General features: G+C 45.5%; 1 protein-coding gene across 1 annotated transcript in view; it reads right to left on the bottom strand.

Annotated features, from left to right (window-relative positions):
- Positions 1–3,879: 3,879 nt before the first annotated feature.
- SLCO3A1 (solute carrier organic anion transporter family member 3A1) overlaps positions 3,880–20,353 on the bottom strand; it is a 117,969-nt gene continuing 101,495 nt past the window's right edge. Inside the window, exons 6-10 of the mRNA XM_055003074.1 lie at positions 18,107–18,305; positions 17,008–17,146; positions 12,882–13,057; positions 8,860–8,924; positions 3,880–5,752 (exon numbers count right to left, since the gene is read on the bottom strand). Of these exons, the coding sequence (XP_054859049.1) occupies positions 5,373–5,752; positions 8,860–8,924; positions 12,882–13,057; positions 17,008–17,146; positions 18,107–18,305 (959 nt within the window). The 3' untranslated portion in view covers positions 3,880–5,372. The remainder of the gene's footprint in view (positions 5,753–8,859; positions 8,925–12,881; positions 13,058–17,007; positions 17,147–18,106; positions 18,306–20,353) is intronic.

The raw sequence follows: 20,353 nt of genomic DNA, 5'->3' as shown, positions 1-20,353 counted from the left end.
GGGTAGAATTATGATGTTAACTGCTTTGGGTTCCCCTTGGAGAGAAAAGCACAGGGTAAATATGCAAATAAAATAAATGCTGTTAAAAGACGGTTTGGGGTCATTTGGACATCCACTACCTTTGCATGCAGTATTTCATTTTTTCCTATTGTCATGACCAGGGACTCCCAATGTTGTTTTAGTGTGTAAAATATTACAGAACAAATTCCACAAGGGTGGCCGTATCAGCCTGTAATAAATAATAAAATGACAAGAAAGAGTTTTGCAGCACTTTAAAGACAGATAGCTTTATTTTGCCATTTGCTTTTCTGGACTTGGACTAGAAGCCATTTCGTCAGCTGTGTGAAGAGCATCTTCAGCTAAGAAGTTTCTCATGAAGTGGGCTTTGGTCCATAAAATCAAATGTCAAAATAGATCTGTTAGTCTTTGAGGTGTCTCAGGTCTACAGAATGAACAATCCCCTCATTTGTCGATGAATATATAGACTACACAGTGGCACTGGCTAAGGGGGGGAGATTTAAAATATGTTCTTATACTCCCTTGGAGACAGTTCTGACCACACATAATACAGAATCGGTGTATACTTAAAAACGTACACCTGAAAACACAATGCCCGAACGAGACAAACACTTGTATTTTACAGGTGTACACATCATACAGCCAGGATTGGCTGGGGTTTTTGTTGTTGTTGAACGTATACCTAATGACTAAACTCCTGTTTGTGAGTGTGTTAAAAATGATCCTTAAACACATCATAGAAAGTGGCCATTTCCAAGCCTTTTCCCTGACATGGTATCCTTACAGATATTCAGGCAAGGGGACAGTATCTGACCAGACTTCCCTGTGCAAAACTGACGCCATCATTGCCTTATGAGATCTTGAATCTCTGATATGTCCTTTAGAACTGGCCCGTTTGTGTGAATGCATGACTGAATATACTCTGAGTTCATTCTTTCTTTTTTTAAAAAAATGAACTTCATAAAGCTTTCTTTCTTTTGCAAAATGAGGAAAACTGCAGAGCAATTTCAAAGGCTTGTTAATTATATAGCCATTATGCGAGACTGTTCTGCAAGGTGACTCTTTGGCTTAATTAACTAGGTTAGGGACATAATTAGAGCTCTATTACCTGCCATGGTATACTAAACTGATGTCCAGGTATGAAAAGCCTCCCTTATGGGGTTGCCGTAAGTCAGCTGCGACTTGATGGCACATACATACATAATGTAATAATGCCGGTCTGTTGCCTCTTGAAATGTTAGGGGTCTCCATTGCCAGCAATGGAGGGAAGGGGGCTGACAACTACTGGAGTCTCATGTGAGCTACATCCTCCCTTCTAACCAGGGGTTTTTTCCAGCTGGAACGTGGTGGAACGGAGTTCCGGCACCTCTTGAAAATGGTCACATGGCCGGTGGCCCCGCCCCTGATCTCCACACAGAGGGGAGTTTACATTGCCCTCGACGCGGAGGGCAATCTAAACTCCCCTCTGTCTGGAGATCAGGAGGCGGGGCCACTGGCCATGTGACCATTTTCTCCAAGGGCAATTTAAACTTTAAAAAACTCCCCCCTTGTTCCAGCTGACCCAAAGTGCATCATTGTGCGGTCCTGAGTTCCACCACTGAGTTCCACCACCTCTTTTCCCAGAAAAAAAGCCCTGCTTCTAACATATCATGACATGCCTCTGGCCTCCTTAAACACACAAACAATAAAGATCACTACTTTGCAATAAAGTAATTTCATTTGAATCCAACAGAGTGATATCCCAGAGGCTGTTCTACAATGGGGGAACACGTCTCAAGTTCTGAAAACTCAAGATCCCAAGAGCATGCTTAGAAGCGTGGGCCCTTTTCTTGCAGTCCTCATATGTCGCACGAGTTGCTTTTGAAAGCCATACCATGGATATGTGGCAAGGAGATTCCCCATCCATCTGGACATGCCTGGATAGGCGAGAATCTAGCGAGCAAAATGTTTTCACTGTCATTATGGAAGAAAGCTGATCTCCCCCCCCCCCCCCCAACCAAGGGCTGACTGTGTAATTCTAGTTAGGTTTGCAAACAGAACACAGATTCCCACATAGGCCCAGATGTCAGAAGCTTTTCAAAAGAGGTCGAGTGATCTGGAGCCCACCCACCATCCGGGCCAATGACCCCATTTGTTACGAGCAAACTCCTATCTTGCCAATCTCCCCACCCACCGACAGAACTCTCTCAACAGTCTCTTTGTGGGGCTTAACGGACGATGCTCCATTAAAAAGCAGTTCGGTTAAAAGATGACTTAACGCTTTACACAGAAGGAAATGGTAGAATTTTTAGACTTTAGGTTTCAGATCACAGGATAGGTTATATTTTTGAATGCTTCTTCTTTGTTAAATCCCACCCCATCCCAACCATGGTGCAAAATTAGAACATCCAGGAGATTCACACATTGAGGTGAAGTTTACTATACTCAGGGAGCTTTTTATATAGGAAGAGTACTTTAAAAATGCCTCCTTTCTGAGGCAATACAGCCCAGACTTCTAACCTCATTCCATATAAAGCGTCGACTAATTCTGAATTCCAAATGTTTCACAGATTTGCAAACTGCAGTCTCTACCCATTCCAAATTTGCTTTGGAGTGTTTCTCAGTCTCTCTCTACACAATACGTGTCCTTCATGTATCAGGAGACACAATGTTAGCCAGGAAGCATAGTTTTAAATGACAGAGCTGGCGGAGATCGTTCTGGAGGGGACAGATTCTCTCATAGCCAGGGCTTTTTTTTCAGCTGGAACGTGGTGGAATGGAGTTCTGGAACCTCTTGAAAATGGTCACATGGCTGGTGGCCCCGCCCCCTGACCTCTGAGCTGTGGCACGGAGGGCAATCTAAACTCCCCTCTGTCTGGAGATCAGGGGGCGGGGCCACCAGCCATGTGACCATTTTCTCCGAGGGCAACCCACTGAGTTCCACCACCTCTTTTCCTAGAAAAAATCCCTGCTCATAGCCCTCCACTGCCTCTGGCATCTCTACTTCCAGAGCCTTTGTCCTGCTGAGGCTCGGTTAATTCAAAGTTTTAAGCTGTGAGGGCAGCAGGGTAAAAGCTTTAGAAGAGGAAATAGTCCAGCATGCCAGAGGCAGTGATCTCTTTCAGCTCTGTCTTTCAAAACTACACTTCCCAGCTAACATTGTGTCTCCTGACACTTGACGGACACGAGCCCCAGTGTCTCGTGTAGAGAGATTCTCATATAGCAGCCCTTTTCCACATCCCATAGTAAATCAGTTTTGAAAGTCAAAATCCATTTGATGCAGAACAAGAGAGGAGATGCTATTTCAGAAAGAGGCACTGGTAGTCCCACATAAATTTTCTAGAATTTTGAGGACCCTAAACAAATTAATGAGATACTGGGAAAATATACCAATATTAACCGTTCTTTAATTCATTCTGTTTTTTCTCTCATCATGTTTTACCCCCTTCATAATATCATTAATTTTAATTCATTTGGATTTAGAATAGGTGCTAAGAAGAAAAAAATAATGACTATCAAAAATCAAAATTGCAGATAACCAACCAGTTTATCAATTTTTGGGTTTTGGTTTATAGAAAAAACTTGCTTTTTTAAAATCCCTCTGTAGTTCTAAGCTATCCTTTGGTAGCCAAATCTGCACTTTCTCTTCTCTGGATCACTACATATAAACTTTCTAGCTTCTTCAACTCTGGACATTTCTCTAGTACAGGTAGCGAAAGAAATCCTAAGCACATCTACTTAGAAGCCAGCCCTATTTGATTCAATGGGGCTTACTCCCAGGAAAGTGTTGTTTGGATTGCAGCCAAAACATAGGAAGCATCCAACTACAAAAAACCCTCACCTATAGAATTAATGAGGCAGCAGAATAATTGCGGGAGAAAAGGGGCACGGGGGAAGAGTTGGCAATTTTTACAAAGCCCTGCCAACAGTGTAAAGGCTTTGCAAAGGCCTGAACACAGAAGATAAAACATTATCTGTCTTATTAAATTGACCTGGAAGGCCCACTCTACCCTGATCATGGGAACTTGCACTTCAGACATATACATCCTAATTCCATGGCCAGAGAAAATCAGTTTGTCGGAAAGACTTTCACCACATCTACTTTTCTACGTGGAGGGAACATTGGGTGGAAGTGACAGAGATGTACGCCAGAAGGCCATCTGATGTGCCCCTGTAAAGCATCCCAGCCTACGGATCAGAAAGAAGTCAAGTGCTGGATTGGCCAGTTGCTTCCCACGTTAAGGAAGTGCGTTTGTCGTCACTTCCGGCAGGGCAGCCTGCTGTTACATTTGCAAAGTGGCACAATAGATTTAGAATTTATATATATATGTCCATCATTCCCTCTGCTGCACTTCCGGGAAAAAAATATTGCAAACATTTTAAAAAGCGGAGAATCACCTTCCACAGTCAACAGTCCTGTTTCATTTTTCCAGAGCTCACAATTGGACATAAAGATGTCTATTTGCTTGGGAGGCAATGTGTGGTTCCCCACCTCTCTAAACAGAAACATCTGCCTTCCCCATTAGACCTTGAAAAGGTAACAAAAGCTTGGTAAGGGTCACCCGAGGGCTCTGCCACCCTTTCCTCTACTGGCACAACCAGGTACAGCCCCAGCCCCAAAAGTTTGAACTATGTTAACAAAAAAAGCTGCTGGTGTTTGGGGACTGACGAGGTGACGTGCGTGGGTTCAAGACGTCTGAACCACTGTCTGGGCATGTCTGCTTGAATTATGGCTGGTGATCATGGTGTTAATGTAGCTGGGAAAACCGAACATGGCTCCTCTTTTGACATCCAACAGGGAGAGAGACAGGAAAACACTGCAACTGTACAGCACCCAATTTAGCTACACCCTTATAGCTTGTATTGCAAAGGTGCCCCCCACCCAGGATACTCAAGAGTCCTGCTACGGTTCCTGTCTACTCCTGGTTTGTAGGGGTTTTGTTATTTTAAAGATGATCATTTTGCATTTTTACCCCAAAAATGTCCCTTTGCTCAGCTCTCCAACAAAATGGTGGAACTCCCCAAATTTCCATCCATCGCGCCTCTGGCCGATGCATCCGGTATCTTGATGTACAGCTTCCCGTTTTCTCTATTTCTTTTTTTTCCCTGTTTTCTCTGTTTCTTGAGCAGAATTTGAAGAATGATCCCACTCTCTTAAAACTCGCCTACGTCTCCTTTCTAGAAAGAGGACAGAGGTCTTTCAGCACTCTCCTAGTATGTAGGCCAGCGTTTCAGAAAATTATGGCAATTGATGACAATATAGTGCAGGCTGCCATTTTGCTTGTACTTTCCAAAACACCCTCTTATATTATATTTTCTTTCTCTCTCTTTACTTTAAAAAAGATCCTTGGGTGATCAACATAGCCCTGTAGTCACTATAAAACAGACTCCATGTTTTCACACCATTCATGATCTTCGAGGTTGTAGATAAATTTTGTCCTGTGAGATGGGTTCTGACTAATGGAGTCCCGCCCTAGGTTGTCCAGGGTCAAAGTGGAGGCAAAGAACTCACTGGTGCTGAGTCCCCCTTCATGGTTCTTGATGTATTTCTTATAATTTTTCCTCAAGCACTGCCAGGTGGTAGTATATAGGATGAACGCAAAGGACTTCAGGGCTATTGCGATGCTCACATAAAGGTGTCGGTAGATGACGTTGTCGTAGAGCGTGCATGCTCCTTGCTCGCCACAGAACGTACTCCAGAACAGACATGTCGAGTCAATTCCTGCTCCAAAGATCAGAGGGGGTGGAATAAAACCTGTGGAAATAGAAGACACTTTTTTGTACATACATATTCTGGAACACCTTCTGGGGCAAGTGAAATCTCTGGGAAAGTTTTATGCTGCGACTGGTATGAATTTGGTCAGTCCCTTCAACTGCTTCCACACTGGGATAATTCCCCACTGGGCGATCACTGCTGCTTGAATACAGTGGTATTCACAGTGGCTGATTCCGCACACGTTGGATAATGCACTTCCAATCCTGTTTATAGATCATTTGGAATGGATTTTTTCATGTGTGGAACAAAAAATCCACCTCAAACGATTGATAAAGTGCATTGAAAGTGCATTATCCAACGTGTGCGGAATCAGCCAGTGACAAGAGCATCCACACTTGGGGCAGAGAGGATTCTCTGTTCTTTCCCCCATTCCCCACCCTTTTCCACCAGAGGGATTTTCGCCCGTTTTTAAAAATCAAACCTAACAATATAATACAAGGGCAAACCATATAGTAGTAGTAGATTTAATTGTATATGGCCAAAAGCCATCACAATACAAAGTTAAAGGGCAAACAATATAACAACCAATGTAACAAAATTTAAAAAATTTGAATGTCTCAATAATGAATTAAAGTCCAAGGAATGAACCAGACATAAAAGTAAGTCCCCACAAAGGGGAACACAAGCAGCAATAGTCAGCGCAACCAGCAGCGTAGTAAGGTGCAAAATAAGTGCACTACAGATCTTAAAACATCTTGCTTGAAGACCAAGCCTTGAATTCTTAATGTTGCTTGACTTGTGTGTTTTCTCTACAGGTGTCCACGACCAAACAAGGGGCACAAAGACCCCAACGGCTCTACAAGGATCCAGCAAAGAACGTGTTTCAATTCCGCTTCCTCTGGAGTCGAAAAAACAGAGGTCCACCTTGAACACAGCGAAGCCCCTAGAATCTCTATTGTGGTAACATGATGCCTACAGAACCTTGGACTTTAATTCATTATTGATACATTAAAATTTGTTAAATTTTGTTATATTGGTTGAGATATTGTTTGCCCTTGTATTATATTGTTAGGTTCAGTTCTTGTGAGGGTTGCTCTGTAGTTGAGCGTTTTTAAAAATCAGCAGTAGGTCTGCCAATACAGTGTAATGATTATGTTGCTTTGAGTACCATTTTTCTAGAAACGTTTCCAAAAAGACGTTCTTTCTGGTTTCCAAAAGAACAGATCAAAGCAGGGAGGAAACGTGGAAGCGAACAATGGGAAAGTGACTGGGAGAATAAAGTTATGTGGATGCTTTGGGGGAAAGGGAGAGAGCCTGCTGTTTTAGATCAAACCAACGATGAGAAAAGAGTTTCACAAAGCAAGCTAACAGAAAAGACTCAGTGGCATAACCAATCAAAATAACAAATAAACTTTATCTCAAAGTTGTATGCCATATGATTATTAACACACAAAATAAATGTCCTGACCTCACTGAGTAGCATTATGAACTTTTATGAATGGAATTTTATGAATGAACAGGGCTTTTTTTCAGCAGGAACGCGGTGGAACAGAGTTCCAGAACCTCTTAAAAATGGTCACATGGCCAGTGGCTCCGCCCCCTGATCTCCACACAGAGGGGAGTTTAGATTGCCCTCTGCGCTGCTCGGTGGCATGGAGGGCAATCTAAACTCCCCTCTGTCTGGAGATCAGGGGGTGGGGCCACCAGCCATGTGACCATTTTCGCCAAGGGTAATTTAAACTATAAAAAACTCCCCCCTTGTTCCTGCTGACCCAAAGTGACGTCATTGTGCGGTCTTGAGTTCCCCCACTGAGTTCCCTCACCTCTTTTCCCAGAAAAAAAGCCCTGTGAATGAATATTGTGAATATGATGCTGGGACTTGTATCCACTACACCTTTATGTAAGTCAATTTACCTTGTATGTTATTTAGTTTGGGGCTAGTGCAATATTGATTAACTGCACCTTCTGTATAAGATATCGGAATGCTCTCTGTGCACATACTATTATGGACTACACTTCAATGTATGGTCCGGATAGGCTAAGATAATAGAAGGTTATTAACTGCATAAGGCAATTTAACATGTGGTAGCATTTTGTAAAAACTACAAATATTTCTGTATAAATTAACACACAAAATGACTTTGAGACCAAACCAAAGCAAAATACTAATGTGGACGTGACCTTGGAAAGGAAGATCCATATAAGACCAGGACAAGAATATAATACGTGCAAAAAATAATACACAGAGAATGTAACACACACAATATAATCCTATATGTAATGCTGAGCCTGGCCCCCTTGCGAATTGATAGACCGGGAGAATGGGGCCAGGTTCAGGTGGGGATATTCTTCTGCAGTCTTGTGGAGTGGCCAGGTCTGCAGAGAAATATAAAAAGTAAAAAAGAAAAAGTGGGATTTAAATCCCTCCCTGAGATTAGTCTCAGGAACAGGTCTCTGGAAAGGTGGCATATAAAATTTCTGAACAAATGAATAAAATAACATATCAGCTTAAGCAGTTTTAACATGATAGAATTAATGAATCCACCGTTAAAAAAGGGGAAGAGCAAATAAACGGAAAGGAAGAAGAGAAATTGGTGGAGGTCATATTATGCAACTCAGTAAGTATGGGTTGCTAGCAAAAGTGGATAGTTGGCCACACCCCTTAGGAAGTATGGTATAGTGGTTAGAGGTCATTTCAGATCCTATTCAGAAGGACCTGGGTTCAAATCCCCTCAGCCATGGAGCTGACTGACCTTGGGCCAGTTATTTCCTCTCCATCCGGTCTTCCTCGCAGGATTGTTGTGAAGACAAACTGAGTGAGGAAGAGCCACCTGTATTGCTCTGAGCTTTTGGGAGATGGGACAGGATAAAAACGCACTTGCTAGTCAGAGAACATCTCCTGCTTGCTCTAATCTCCAGGCAAATTTTTTCTAGGGAAGGGAGAAGCATTGCTGAGCTTTAATATGTTTTCCTCTGCCCCTGTGATTCATGGCTTGTCTTGGCTACAGCCTGAGCGTGGCGCACTGGCTCTGTCGTTGCCTCATAAGCCTCAGGTTTCAAGCCCTGATCATGTAAAAGCGAACTTGGGTTTGTGTTCAAGGAGAGGTGGGGAGAAAAAAAGAAAGGAAACTTTGGTTCCCACTTACCTAACAGACGGAGGAGTAGGAAGAGGACTCCCAAAGCGTACGACTTCAGCTCTGGGCTCACTGTTCTGTTCGGAGACATCCAAACAAAAATTGATTCTTATCACCAAGCTCTTTTAATTAACAGACACCCCCCTCAGCTATGCTTTCCTGTCAACCACAATGACACGGTCATCTCTTCAGGAAAAAAAACCACACCATTAAATGAGCTTTCTTCCCTCCCATTCCAGCCTCCATGGGTCTGAAAATATTTCCAGCTGCAGCTGCCTGATAAGTTGAGGCATTTAACAGTGTTGTTAATGACTAATCTTCTGAAAAGGCTAATTAAAAAAAAAGAATTACCGGCCTTGGAATTCATATCATGGTATGCCAGAAGCAAGAAGAGCCCTCTTAGCTCAGATTAAAGGACCGTTTGGTTCACTGTCCAGTTTCCATCAGTGGCTGGCCAGATGCAAACCGGCCTGCTAGATGCAGCATGGTGCAGTGGTTAAAGCATCAGATTAGGATCTGGGAAACCCCGCTTAATAATAATAATAACAACAACATTTGATTTATATACCGCCCTTTAGGACAACTTAACTCCCACTCAGAGCAGTTTACAAAGTATGTTGTTATCCTCCTCAAAACAATCACCCTGTGAGGTGGGTGGGGCTGAGAGAGCTCTGAGAGAGCTGTGACTGATCCAAGGTCACCCAGCTGGCTTTAACCAGAGGAGTGGGGAATCAAACCCGATTCTCCAGATTAGAGTCCTGCTGCTCTTAACCACTACACCAAACTGGCTCCAAATCTACAGCATGCCACAGAAACTAGCTGTGGCTCAGCGACAGGGCATCTGCCTGGCATGCAGAAGGTCCCAGGTTCAATCCCCGACATTTTCAGTTTCAAAAGGATCAGGTAGCTGATGGCGTCAAAGATCTCTACGGAGACCTTGGAGAGCCGTTGTCAGTCCAAACAGACAATACTAACTTTAATAGACCAAGGTCAGTACAAGTCAGCCGCATGCGTGTAACTTTAAGACACTCACTCTTTTTCACTCTAAACTACCTCACAGGGTTGTCGTGGGAGGAAAAAGTGGAGGAGGGAAGGACAATGTTGTCAGCAGCTTTGGATCCCAGTTGAGGAGAAAAGCAGAGTATAAATATCTAAATGAATAAAATGCTGGAGGCGACCTTGGCCGATTCCAGACTGGATTCCAGACTGGGTCTGGAATCGGCCCTTGTCTGCCCCAAGCGTCTGAAATTCAGACGTATGCTGCCTTTGAAATGGAACCTGTTGTATTTTAAAGCTGTCATGGCTCAACTGATAGAGAATCAACTGAAAACTGATTTTAAGGAACCCCCCCTCCTTTATTAGAGCATTAGAGGGATGCCAGAGAGAGTGTGAAACAGTGGCGAGAAAAGCCGGCGTTTCACCCTTGAGTCAAGGTGCTCCGTTGTGATGTGCCAGCAGCACTTTGCTAAGGAGTTCTTGGCACTCAGGTGGACGGCTCATGAAAGGAAAATGAATTTTTTGAACTCACTTCCAACTGGGGAGATGAAAGCCAGAGGTAATCACAGCACCCCGCTCTGATGTTTGGCTGGCGATCCCTTTCAGGAGAGTGCTAATTACCTTCTGCTGGGCATCTTTCATGCCCCACAAAGCACCGCAAAGGGGCTGGAGTAAATTAGCATACTTTGGAACCCCACACCATGAAACAAAAGGCAGCGCTTAAAATGTACCGAAACCTCCTACACGGAAATAGAAAGCTACGTTCTGCAGTGTGGAGGATCGAGCACAAATGGGCTGGGACATTTATCGCAGCAGAAGGTTTCTTGGGCCAGGGACCACTTCGTCTGCTGTGTGAAGTGTGATCCCTCACTTGCAGATACATATCAAGTGCTTAGTAACACTTTTCCTACGAGGAAAGGCTGAAATGTGGGCTGTTTTGTTTAGGGGGCAGGTGGGAGTTGAAGATCTGCATTATGAACAGTATGGAGAAAACAGAAAGAGTGAACCTTTTTCTCCCTTTCTCATAATGCTTGAACTTTCTATAAGAAAGTGAGGTCTGGTTGTGGATATCCAACTAAGATCACCTTCAGGTTAGACTACTGCATAACCATTGTATGTGGGTGCTGCCTTTGACGACACAAGCCTCAAACCCATGCAGAGTGCAGTAGCTGAGCTGCAACATGAAGTGGGTAGTGGGTACTAGAAAAACTGTGTGTTCCTGCTGGATAGCTGGAATTTCTCAGCTGCTTAGTGTCCACTTGGCACCTTGTCTGTCAGAAAGGTTTTTTACCTGGCACCTAAAGTCCAGGTATTCGGGTTAATTTTAGTGGGTAATTTTGATGGTGGATAATTTAGTGCTCCCAATTTCTGCTTCTGCCTCAACACTTTTTCCCTTCTGCAGAATTGCAAAACTCCGGCCGAGTTGCTTTGGGCAATTGCTTTGAGCAGTCTTGAAGAAATGTGGCAAATAAAATGGGTTAGACCAATTGAGCTAGAAGAGGCCTATCGGTGACTATGTCAGCTAGATGATACTTAATGGGAACTTGCATGTTCAGAGGCGGCCTACCTCTGAGTAGGAAATGCTAGCAAAGAGCAGACTGGGAATGTCTGTTGCCTACAGCACTTACAGTCTTTCTATATGAGATGCTTCTATGCACGTTTGTAAAATGTAGAGCGACGCAATGTTAGCTAGGAAGTGTATTTTAAAAAGACAGAGCCAGCGGAGATCACTCCTCAGAGGGTTTGTTCATTTCCTCTTAGCCCCCCCCCCCAAGGCTCTGTCAATTTCACCTCTCCAGTCTAAAACTGTGTGGGATCGCAACCAGAGGGCAGCGAGGAATGGAAACGGGCTGGAGCTGCCTTCCAGAGCCGGGCTTGGACCTGGAGAGGTTATAATGGGTTGAGGTTTCCCTTCTGGCATTTCACAGCCCCTTCACACAGCTCCAGTGTATAGAAAAGCCTTTGCCCTGCTGCCAGCTCTGTCTTTTAAAACTACCCTTCCTGGCTAACATTGCCTCTCCCGACATGTGTTCTTCATGCGTCAGATGTCTCGTGTAGGGAGAACCTTAGTGCTCGTAAGCTTTCCAGAAACCCTTGGCTTTCCGCAGTCAGAATACTGGACTAGATGGATCTCTGGTCCATTCCAGCTGTGGTTTTAGCATTCTGTTATGCTCTCATATTATGCTATGTGTTCCAATGGAACACTCTCAACACTGGCTGTTTCCACACGTCCCCCTCTCTCAAAAAATGGCACAAAACCTATGGAACGGTGCACCTTCATAGCGTGATTTTCCATTATGAATTCGCTTCGTGGTGCGTTTTCTGATGTCATCGCACCACGAAGCAAAGTCATGCCGGGAAATTGCGCCATGAAGGTGCATTGTTCCGTAAGTTTTGCACCATTTTTCGGGAGGGGGAGAAGACATGTGGAAACGGCCACTGTCTGGATCTTTCAAAACTGCTGAAATCAAGTACATTTGCAGATCACAGTCAAAAGTGGACTGCAATATACTCACTGGGTGGGCCACAGTCACTGAGGGTCAATTCACACTGAGGGTCAATTTTTGTTCTCCCCCACAGATCCCATCAAGAGATGTGTTGTGGAGGCCTGTGCTCATAATTTAATTCCCAGGTGTGCACGGGTCCCATTTAGATTGGGGGCATGGCATGCAAGAGAACAGACTTAAGCCTTCTCCCACTATACACACCTTTCCCCCCCCAAACTGCTATTTGCCCTGCTGGATCAACTCATGGACATGAAATGCCATACATGGAGGGGACACATGGATTTCGTGAACTGAACATGAGCTATGAATCAGGAAGTCCTCAGTTTGACTCTCGCCATCCCAGTAATCCACTACCCCCGTCATCTCTCCATCAACAATGTGCGGACAATAACACTGTCCAAGCATACAAAGTTGCTGTCAAGATTACAGCAAGATAATGTACCTACTCTGCTTTGAGTCCACATGCTCAGTCCTTTTATAAGTTTGCACCCCGCCACCTTTGAGGGATGCTGAACGCTAGCAAACTCCCACCTGATGAGAATGATGACGGAGGGGGTCTGCGCCATGGCCCCGATCATGCTGCAAACACACATCACGCAGAGGAATGTCAGGAAGGCTTCTTGGCAACCTGGGCTGGGGCATTTCCCCGGAACAACTGTGGCATTCTCGGCTGAGACCAAACTGAGGCATGCGCAGCTAGTAAGATTCTGAAAGAAAAGGGCAGAGTTGTAGAGGCTCAAACTCCAGAACACAAGCCAGAAATTCAGAGCAGTGGGTTCAGCTAGAGACACAAGACCTCTGTACACAAGAATGCTCAAGTGTAGGGAGACACGGGCCATTTCCACACGCGTTGAATAATGCACTTTCAATGCACTTTAGCAATCCTTTGGAAGTGGATCTTTTGTTCCACACATGGAAAAGCAGTTCCAAATGTTCACTAAAAGAGTATTGAAAGTGGATTATCCAACGTGTGTGGAAGCAGCCACAAAGTTAGGATGGAAATGTAGTTCAAAAAGAAAGATCGCAAGGCTCTGTCAGTTTCACCTCTCTACACAGAGCCGGCCGAGATCGCTCCTCCAAGGGTTTATTAATTTCATCTTCGCCTTTCCCAAGGCTCTGTCAGTTTCACCTTCCTGCTCTACCTTGGGCCTGTTGAACTGGATAAACCCCAGCCTCTCTCTACACGAGACAGCTTACATGGGGGACGCTCAAGTGTAGGGAGATGCTATGTTAGCCAGGAAACGTAGTTTAAAAAGAGCCAAAGGCTCTGCCAGTTAAGTTTCACCTCTCTACACAGAGCCGGCAGAGATCGCTCCTCAGAGGGTTTGTTAATTTCATCTTCGCCTCCCCAAAGGGGAGGTGAAATAGATACAGCTACGCTTACCGGCTAACATTGCATCTTCCTACACTTGAGCGTCCTCATGTAAGCTGTGTTGTGTACAGAGACCCTCGGATCCAGGGAAATAACAAGCTATCGGCAAGGTGTCACCTTGGACCCTGGAAACTGCATTTGGCCTCCAGCATCCGAAATTTAGGCAGGCGTAGCCCACACAATCTCAAGCGTGCCTTTGCAGCCATAAGGGCTAGAAACTTGCTTTTAAAAAAGACACACACATACTCAAGAGCTGAGGTTCTTGGAAAGGTTGATTCTGCACCCAGGCCTATGTCCTGTGCTCTGCCAGTACAATAGCAGAAACACAACCCTGCCAAGCTACAAGTGACGACTGACACAGGTTGGACACCTGTCAGCTTCCCTCAAGTTTTGATGGGAAATGTAGGCATCCTGGTCTTGCAGCTGTAATGGACAGCCAAGCAGTAAAACCAGGACACCTACATTTCCCATCAAAACTTGAGGTAAGTTGACAAGTGTCCAACCTGTGTAAGGTGTCACTTGTAGTTTGGCTCTCATTCCCGAGTCCTCTTGCTGAAATGTCGTCACTGCAACATTTCACTGCAGTTTAGCTAACTGGGAAAGATTCCAGTGGGCCACTGGACTGGAGAGCCACTGGCAGCCAAATGACCCCTGCACGGGCCTCTCCGTTCAGCTTGCTCCCTGGTATGTCGGTGTCCTGACTTGCCCCTAGCTCTTACCTCTGAAGCCCAAATCCAAACTGGTCAGAGGCATCCGCCTCCCGCAAGGCAGCAAAGCAGTGGTGATAAGACTGGCTATCGGCCAGTGGCGGGCTTCGCTCTTCCCTTTGTGTCCTCTCCTTGGCTCTTTCAAGTATTTCAAACAAACGAGAGCATTACTGCCGTCCCAGCCCCCTTGTGAATACACGGATGAAAGGAAGACTCCGTGTCTTGCATTTGGGCTAAAGCGGTTCCAAATTAAAGCTTCTAATTACTTCCTGGTTTACTCCACCTCCTAATTGTGTTGGAGCCTGTTAAAAGGAGTCAGTGTGCCCACCCGTCCCTCCCCTGTCTCATTTTGAAGTCTGGTAGGAATGACGAGAGAGCTGCATGGGGAGTTAAATCCTCTCTTTCGGAAAGTCAAGAATGGTGGCGATAACGGAAACGTTTCTCCTCCTCCCTGCTTCCCCTGAGCCCATTCAAAGGGCAGCAGAAAGCATGAGATTTGCAGGGGATTTGTGCAGGACTGAACACTGGAGCCAGAGGAGATAAGCGTTATCAATACGCAATCGGAAAGGAAAGAAAGCCGCCCTATTCCCTTTAATCTTCCGCACCAGCACTGCATTTCCAAAGGGGTCTTTGTGTGTGCCGTTTATGGATCTCCCTCCTCCAGGGGTGGATTGGCCATTAGGGCCACTAGAGGGCTGATGGCTGGGGAGGGGGGGCTTGCCTTTCACGTTCTCCTACTGGGACTGATCCAGCCTAGACTCACATGCAACCGTTTGTTCTTCTCTGAGTCTAATAACAGCAAAGTGCCTGTGAGCGAAATCCCTCCTTAGGATGTGATTTGTGTCACAATAGCAAAGAAAAGTGATGCTGTTGAGCCCTAGCAGGGAGTGACAATATTGCCATTCTCATCAGGGCTTCTGATGAGGAAGCTTTGTAGATGCCCAGCAACGGGCATTTAAGAAGAGAGAGTCCACGGCTTTTGAAGATGTCACTGGAACAGGGAACGGCTCTGCAATGCAGCTTGATAAAGGAGGAGAGAAGGAGACGGGGGATAATTGGATCTGGGGAGCCAAGCTCTTTTTCCTTTTAAGACCCCCAGATCCCCGGAAGAGCCTGACAAGACGGAATTCGTTTTCGGTACGTGTTGCAATCAAGGATGTTGCTCCCCTAGGATGCTGGGGTACATGGAATCAGTTTCACTCCTGCTACAGGGACTCATTTTAACCTACTTGTCTGGAACTGTGCAAACTTTAGTAATTGGAAATATAGACAGGCACGGACAAACGCGGCGTGCCCCAATACTCAGGCCCCAACCATGTACACGTTCCACAGGTCGGGTTGGATCTGCAGTCAGTCAGATATGTGCTTGTGAGTTTTCTGAGAAGAAATGAATTCCCAGCTGCACGAGGGACCTGATGCAGATCGGCATGGGGGTGGGGGGGAAGGACCTTCTCTCCTGCCCCTCCCCCCATGCTGTTTTCCCAATCTGAACTATCCCCGGAGGAATATTATTTGCTCCATTGGGGAAATCTCCGTGCATCAGTACATGTGGAGCCCCTGAGTGGACAAATGACGCCCCTGGGTCCATTTCAGTTCGAGAAAACAAGCTGGGAAAGCAAAAGCCCTTTTTCCTTTCAGTCCCTATCTGAATTGGGCCTCCTATATCTGGAAACTGAGTTCTTAATGGAGAACTCTCAAGAATACATCAAGTTGTGAAGATTCGAGGAAGACCTGGGGGGGAAATGCAACATACACAAAAAACTCTATTTTTCAAATGTCTGAGACCCAGATGCCAGCTCTCTCTCTCTCTCTCTCTCTCTCTCTCTCTCTCTCTCTCTCTCTCTCTCGCATGTGCGTGCACGCGCACACACACACACGTTTTGCTTCTATCTAAATATCAAGGCCTTGAGAAGAAAGAGAAATATGCTCTTTGTATTCAGTAAGATAACCTCCCCCACCTCCACATCTTTGGAAGAGGTTTGCCGGATGCTTTGCCTGTGTCGCTGGCACCTTTCAGAGACCAGTCAAAGCCAATAGATGGGAAAGGTACCCAAAAAAGGAAAGCAGTCAGGGAAAGTGCTTATATTTTGAGCTTCTAGCAGGCACCCAAACCGCTCAGCTAATCCAGGCATGCTACACAGAGGCAGGGCCTTTTTCTCCCTTCTCCAGCCCCCTCCAGCTGAGGAGGGGGTCTACCCAATTCTAGCCCGTTATAAATGTTGGATTACCGCCTCCTAGTCCACAGATCCTTAGGCACACAACAGTGGGCTACATGCCTATTGCTTTCAGCAAGGATTCTGGGACTTGGATAGACTGAAGGGCTTAGGATGTGAACTGTGTTTGGCAAAAGGACATGGCCCTCATGTTCCCGCTCCGAACACCTGCGCCAAACATGGTGACGTCTCACCATCACTAACGGTCCCCCTTCATGTCCCCCTGGGCTGCTGCCTGTTGCTAGGCCTAGCAATTTGATGCACTTATAAAGAACAACCAAGTGTAGATGGCACGTAAAGTCTATTGCATTCGCTGTAACTTTGTGGACAGGGCTAGAGAGTGTCAGAGACGAAATCCAGGTTACCGTGCTAGTGCATCCCGCAAAGCAGGCGGATAAGTAGGTGATCCCATCTGCCCCACAGACCGGAGTGAAGGAATCGGTTTGGCATTTACAGTTGTTATTGCAGGCAGAATTTGGGACCAAGCCCGAGGCTGGTACTGAGCTGAAAGACAGAGGAGGAAATCAGCAGTGGATAAAGTGGATAGCCGCCCCATCCACATCCCCCCCGCCCGCCCCGACTCTCTCCGTCTCAGCAATTATTAAGTGCAAAGAACGGATTGTGCAGGAAACTGATTGGGGTTATTTAGCCAGTTCAAATATTTCCATCTCACAGTCTTGCTTCAAAGACTCCTTAGATGCATTATAAGAATGGGGCGGAGGGGGGGGGAAGTCAAATACAACTAATGAGACATTTGCATAGCAACATGTTGCGTTCATTGCTTCTGAAAAAGGCAGAGCCATTCACATCGTCAATACAGCATCCACATAATCAACTGAGCAGTGAAATCCCATCCCACACCACCCATCTTGTAGCTTCCCCTCCCCATTCCTTTCTAGGCAATCTAGACAAAAAGGCCTGCACCTTTCCACTTATATCTCACAACAAAAAGGGCCAGAGCCTTACTTGTTAAAAAACTGGGAATTCAGAGGAACTACTACACCATGGCAGTAGAGCAAAGGCAATTGACAATTTTTTTAAAGCCCTCCAAAAGCCCTCTGGTGCCATGAAGGGGGGGATCATGGCCACAAAGAGCTAATGGAAGAAAAATAAATCTGATGTGGGTGGGGACATTCATGTTCAGACAGTGTGCAAACATGCTTGGACTATGTTCTTTATAGCAAAGCTGGTAGGGGAAATATTGAAGCAAAGTAAGAGAAGACCTGGGAAGTGAATGATTAGAGAATAGCATTGTGTGGATGTTGGAAAGAAAGAAAGAAAGAAAGAAAGAACAAACTAATGAACGAACGAATGAACAAACGAACGAACGAATGAACGAACAAACAAACGAAAAAACAAACGAACAAACGAAAGAAAGAAGCCCCAGGGTTTGGCAGCCAAGGGAAAGAGAAAGGTTTGAGGTCAGGTGGGTACATTTTTGTCTTGCTCTCTATTGATACTCACTTGTTTCCATAGGGAACAGTAACCCCAGCCACAGGCCCCGTGTCACAGCCCAGGAAGAGGAAAGAGACGTAGCACGCCGTGGATACCAAGTTGACTAGCATCGCCATTCGAATGGCTCCCAGTGCAGAGAGGCTCAGCTTCTTGACTAAGAGGCCCCCCAGGAAGATGCCCAGGCACGCACACGGAATCGCCGTCATGCCTGCAAGAGGAGCGGAGAGTTTTAAAGGAGAAGCTTTCGTTTCGGTTTTCATCGGTTAAAAATAATCTGGTTTCTAGTCCTCAGGGATGTGATGAGATGCTTACAGTGGAAGATTTCCAGCAGTTTGGAGATTCTGTGTGCCCCAAAGACTCATAAAACCGGAATCCCCAAAAGCAAAATTGCACATGGGTGCTGAAATTTGGCCTCACTCAGTGTATGCACACATGCTGAATATATGCTGGATCGTATGGAAGGGTACCCCCCCCCAACCACTTTCTGAGAGACATCTGTGTGGTGTAGTGGTTAGTGCCAGATCAGACCTGGGGAGACCCATATTCAGCTCTGAAACTAGCATGTTCAGCCTTTAAGGCCTAACTAGATGATACTCTAGGGCGGGGGGGGGGCAAACTGTGGCTCGGGAGCCACATGTGGCTCTTCTAGACATAGTGTGTGGCTCCCAGAGGTCTCTGAGTATTGCCGTGGCCATACATTTTATTTTAATTTATTTCCCTCCCTTCCCTTCCATGCCTTTCCCTCCCTTTTCCTTCTTTCTTTCCTTCCTTCTTTCTTTCCATGACTTTCATATTTTCAATAAAACATTGGGGTTTCCAGGTCTGACTCAGAAAATACCTGGGGACTTTGGGGGTGAAGCCTATCAAGGCTGTGACATCATTTTTGTGATGTCACTTCCAGCATACTGCACCAAAACCCCACCCCTTCCTGTGATGTCACTTTCAGGACACTCCCCCAAACCCGCCTATTCATCTGAAGTCACTTCAATGCATCATATCTTGCAGCTCTCAAACATCTAATATTTATTCTATGTGGCTCTTACATTAAGCATGTTTGGCCACCCCTGCTCTAGGGGTTTATTTACTCAGATATTTATACCCTGCTTTTCTCTCCAGCGGGGCTCCAAAGCAGTCCATAGCATCATTCTCCCTCCTCAATTCTCCCTGTGAGGATAAAATGGATCCAGAGAAAAACACGCGTGCCAGTCTGAGCTTTTGGGATGAAGGGTGGGATAAAACTGTGTGACAGGGTCTCTCTCTCTCTCTCCACACATTTTAAAGACTTAGTAAGTTCTTAGCTCTTAAGACTGCAAAGCCATGCTTGAACTTAGGCAAGCAACACCGGCTGAATTCTCAGAAGTCAGAAAAATGACCCAGTTATATTCCCACTGGTCAGAAGATGGGATTTCAGTGGCCTGTGTAACTAACTACCCACTCCTTCTCATGTGCAGAAGAAGCAGAATAAGATATAGGAAAAGCAGATTGCAGAATTCGTTAGGCAAAATAAATAACGAATTGGGTCTCAGCAGCAAGATTTGTGAAGGCTGTCGAATTCAAGATATCTCAAATTCAAGATATCCGGGCACAAAATTCTGATGTCTTCAGTGAGGAAGGCACACAGACTTGCTAATGAATCGTGAATCTGCCTTCTGCTGGAGTCAGGCCCTTGCTCTATCAAAGTTAGTACTGCCTACTCTGACTGGCAGCTGCTCTTCAGGGTGTCAGGCAGAGGTCCTTCACTTCTTCTACAACCTGATCTTTTCAACTGGGGATGTCTGGTATCAAACTTGGCATGTTTTGCATACCAAGCTCTGCCACTGATCCATGGCTAGGCTTGCCGACCCCCTGTGGAGGCAGAGGATCCCCTAGTATGGGAGCAGCAGGCAAAATGTTTATTAGTTGCCATCAGGCTATCAGGTCAACACTTCCATATCTCAAGAGGAGTTAGTCGTGTTAGTCTGCAGTAGCAAAATAGCGAAGAATCCAGTAGCACCTTTAAGACTAACCGACTTTATTGTAGCATAAGCTTTCAAAAGCCACAGCTCTCTTTGTCAGATGCATCTGTTTCTGAAGACCATGCACAGACACACAGAGGGAAGGAGGAAAAAAAACTGATCGGAGGACATATGAGTCCATCTTACAAGATGAAGGATAGCTACTAGCTCTCAAAGCTACAGAAAAGGTGTTAAATGCTAAAGAGTCCAGTTGCAACTAACCGACTTTATTGTAGTGTAAGCTTTTGAGAGCCACAGCTCT

The sequence above is a fragment of the Eublepharis macularius genome, chromosome 18 (assembly GCF_028583425.1).
Source record: "Eublepharis macularius isolate TG4126 chromosome 18, MPM_Emac_v1.0, whole genome shotgun sequence".
Taxonomy (NCBI): domain Eukaryota; kingdom Metazoa; phylum Chordata; class Lepidosauria; order Squamata; family Eublepharidae; genus Eublepharis; species Eublepharis macularius.
This window is presented reverse-complemented; position numbering and strand designations above follow the sequence as displayed.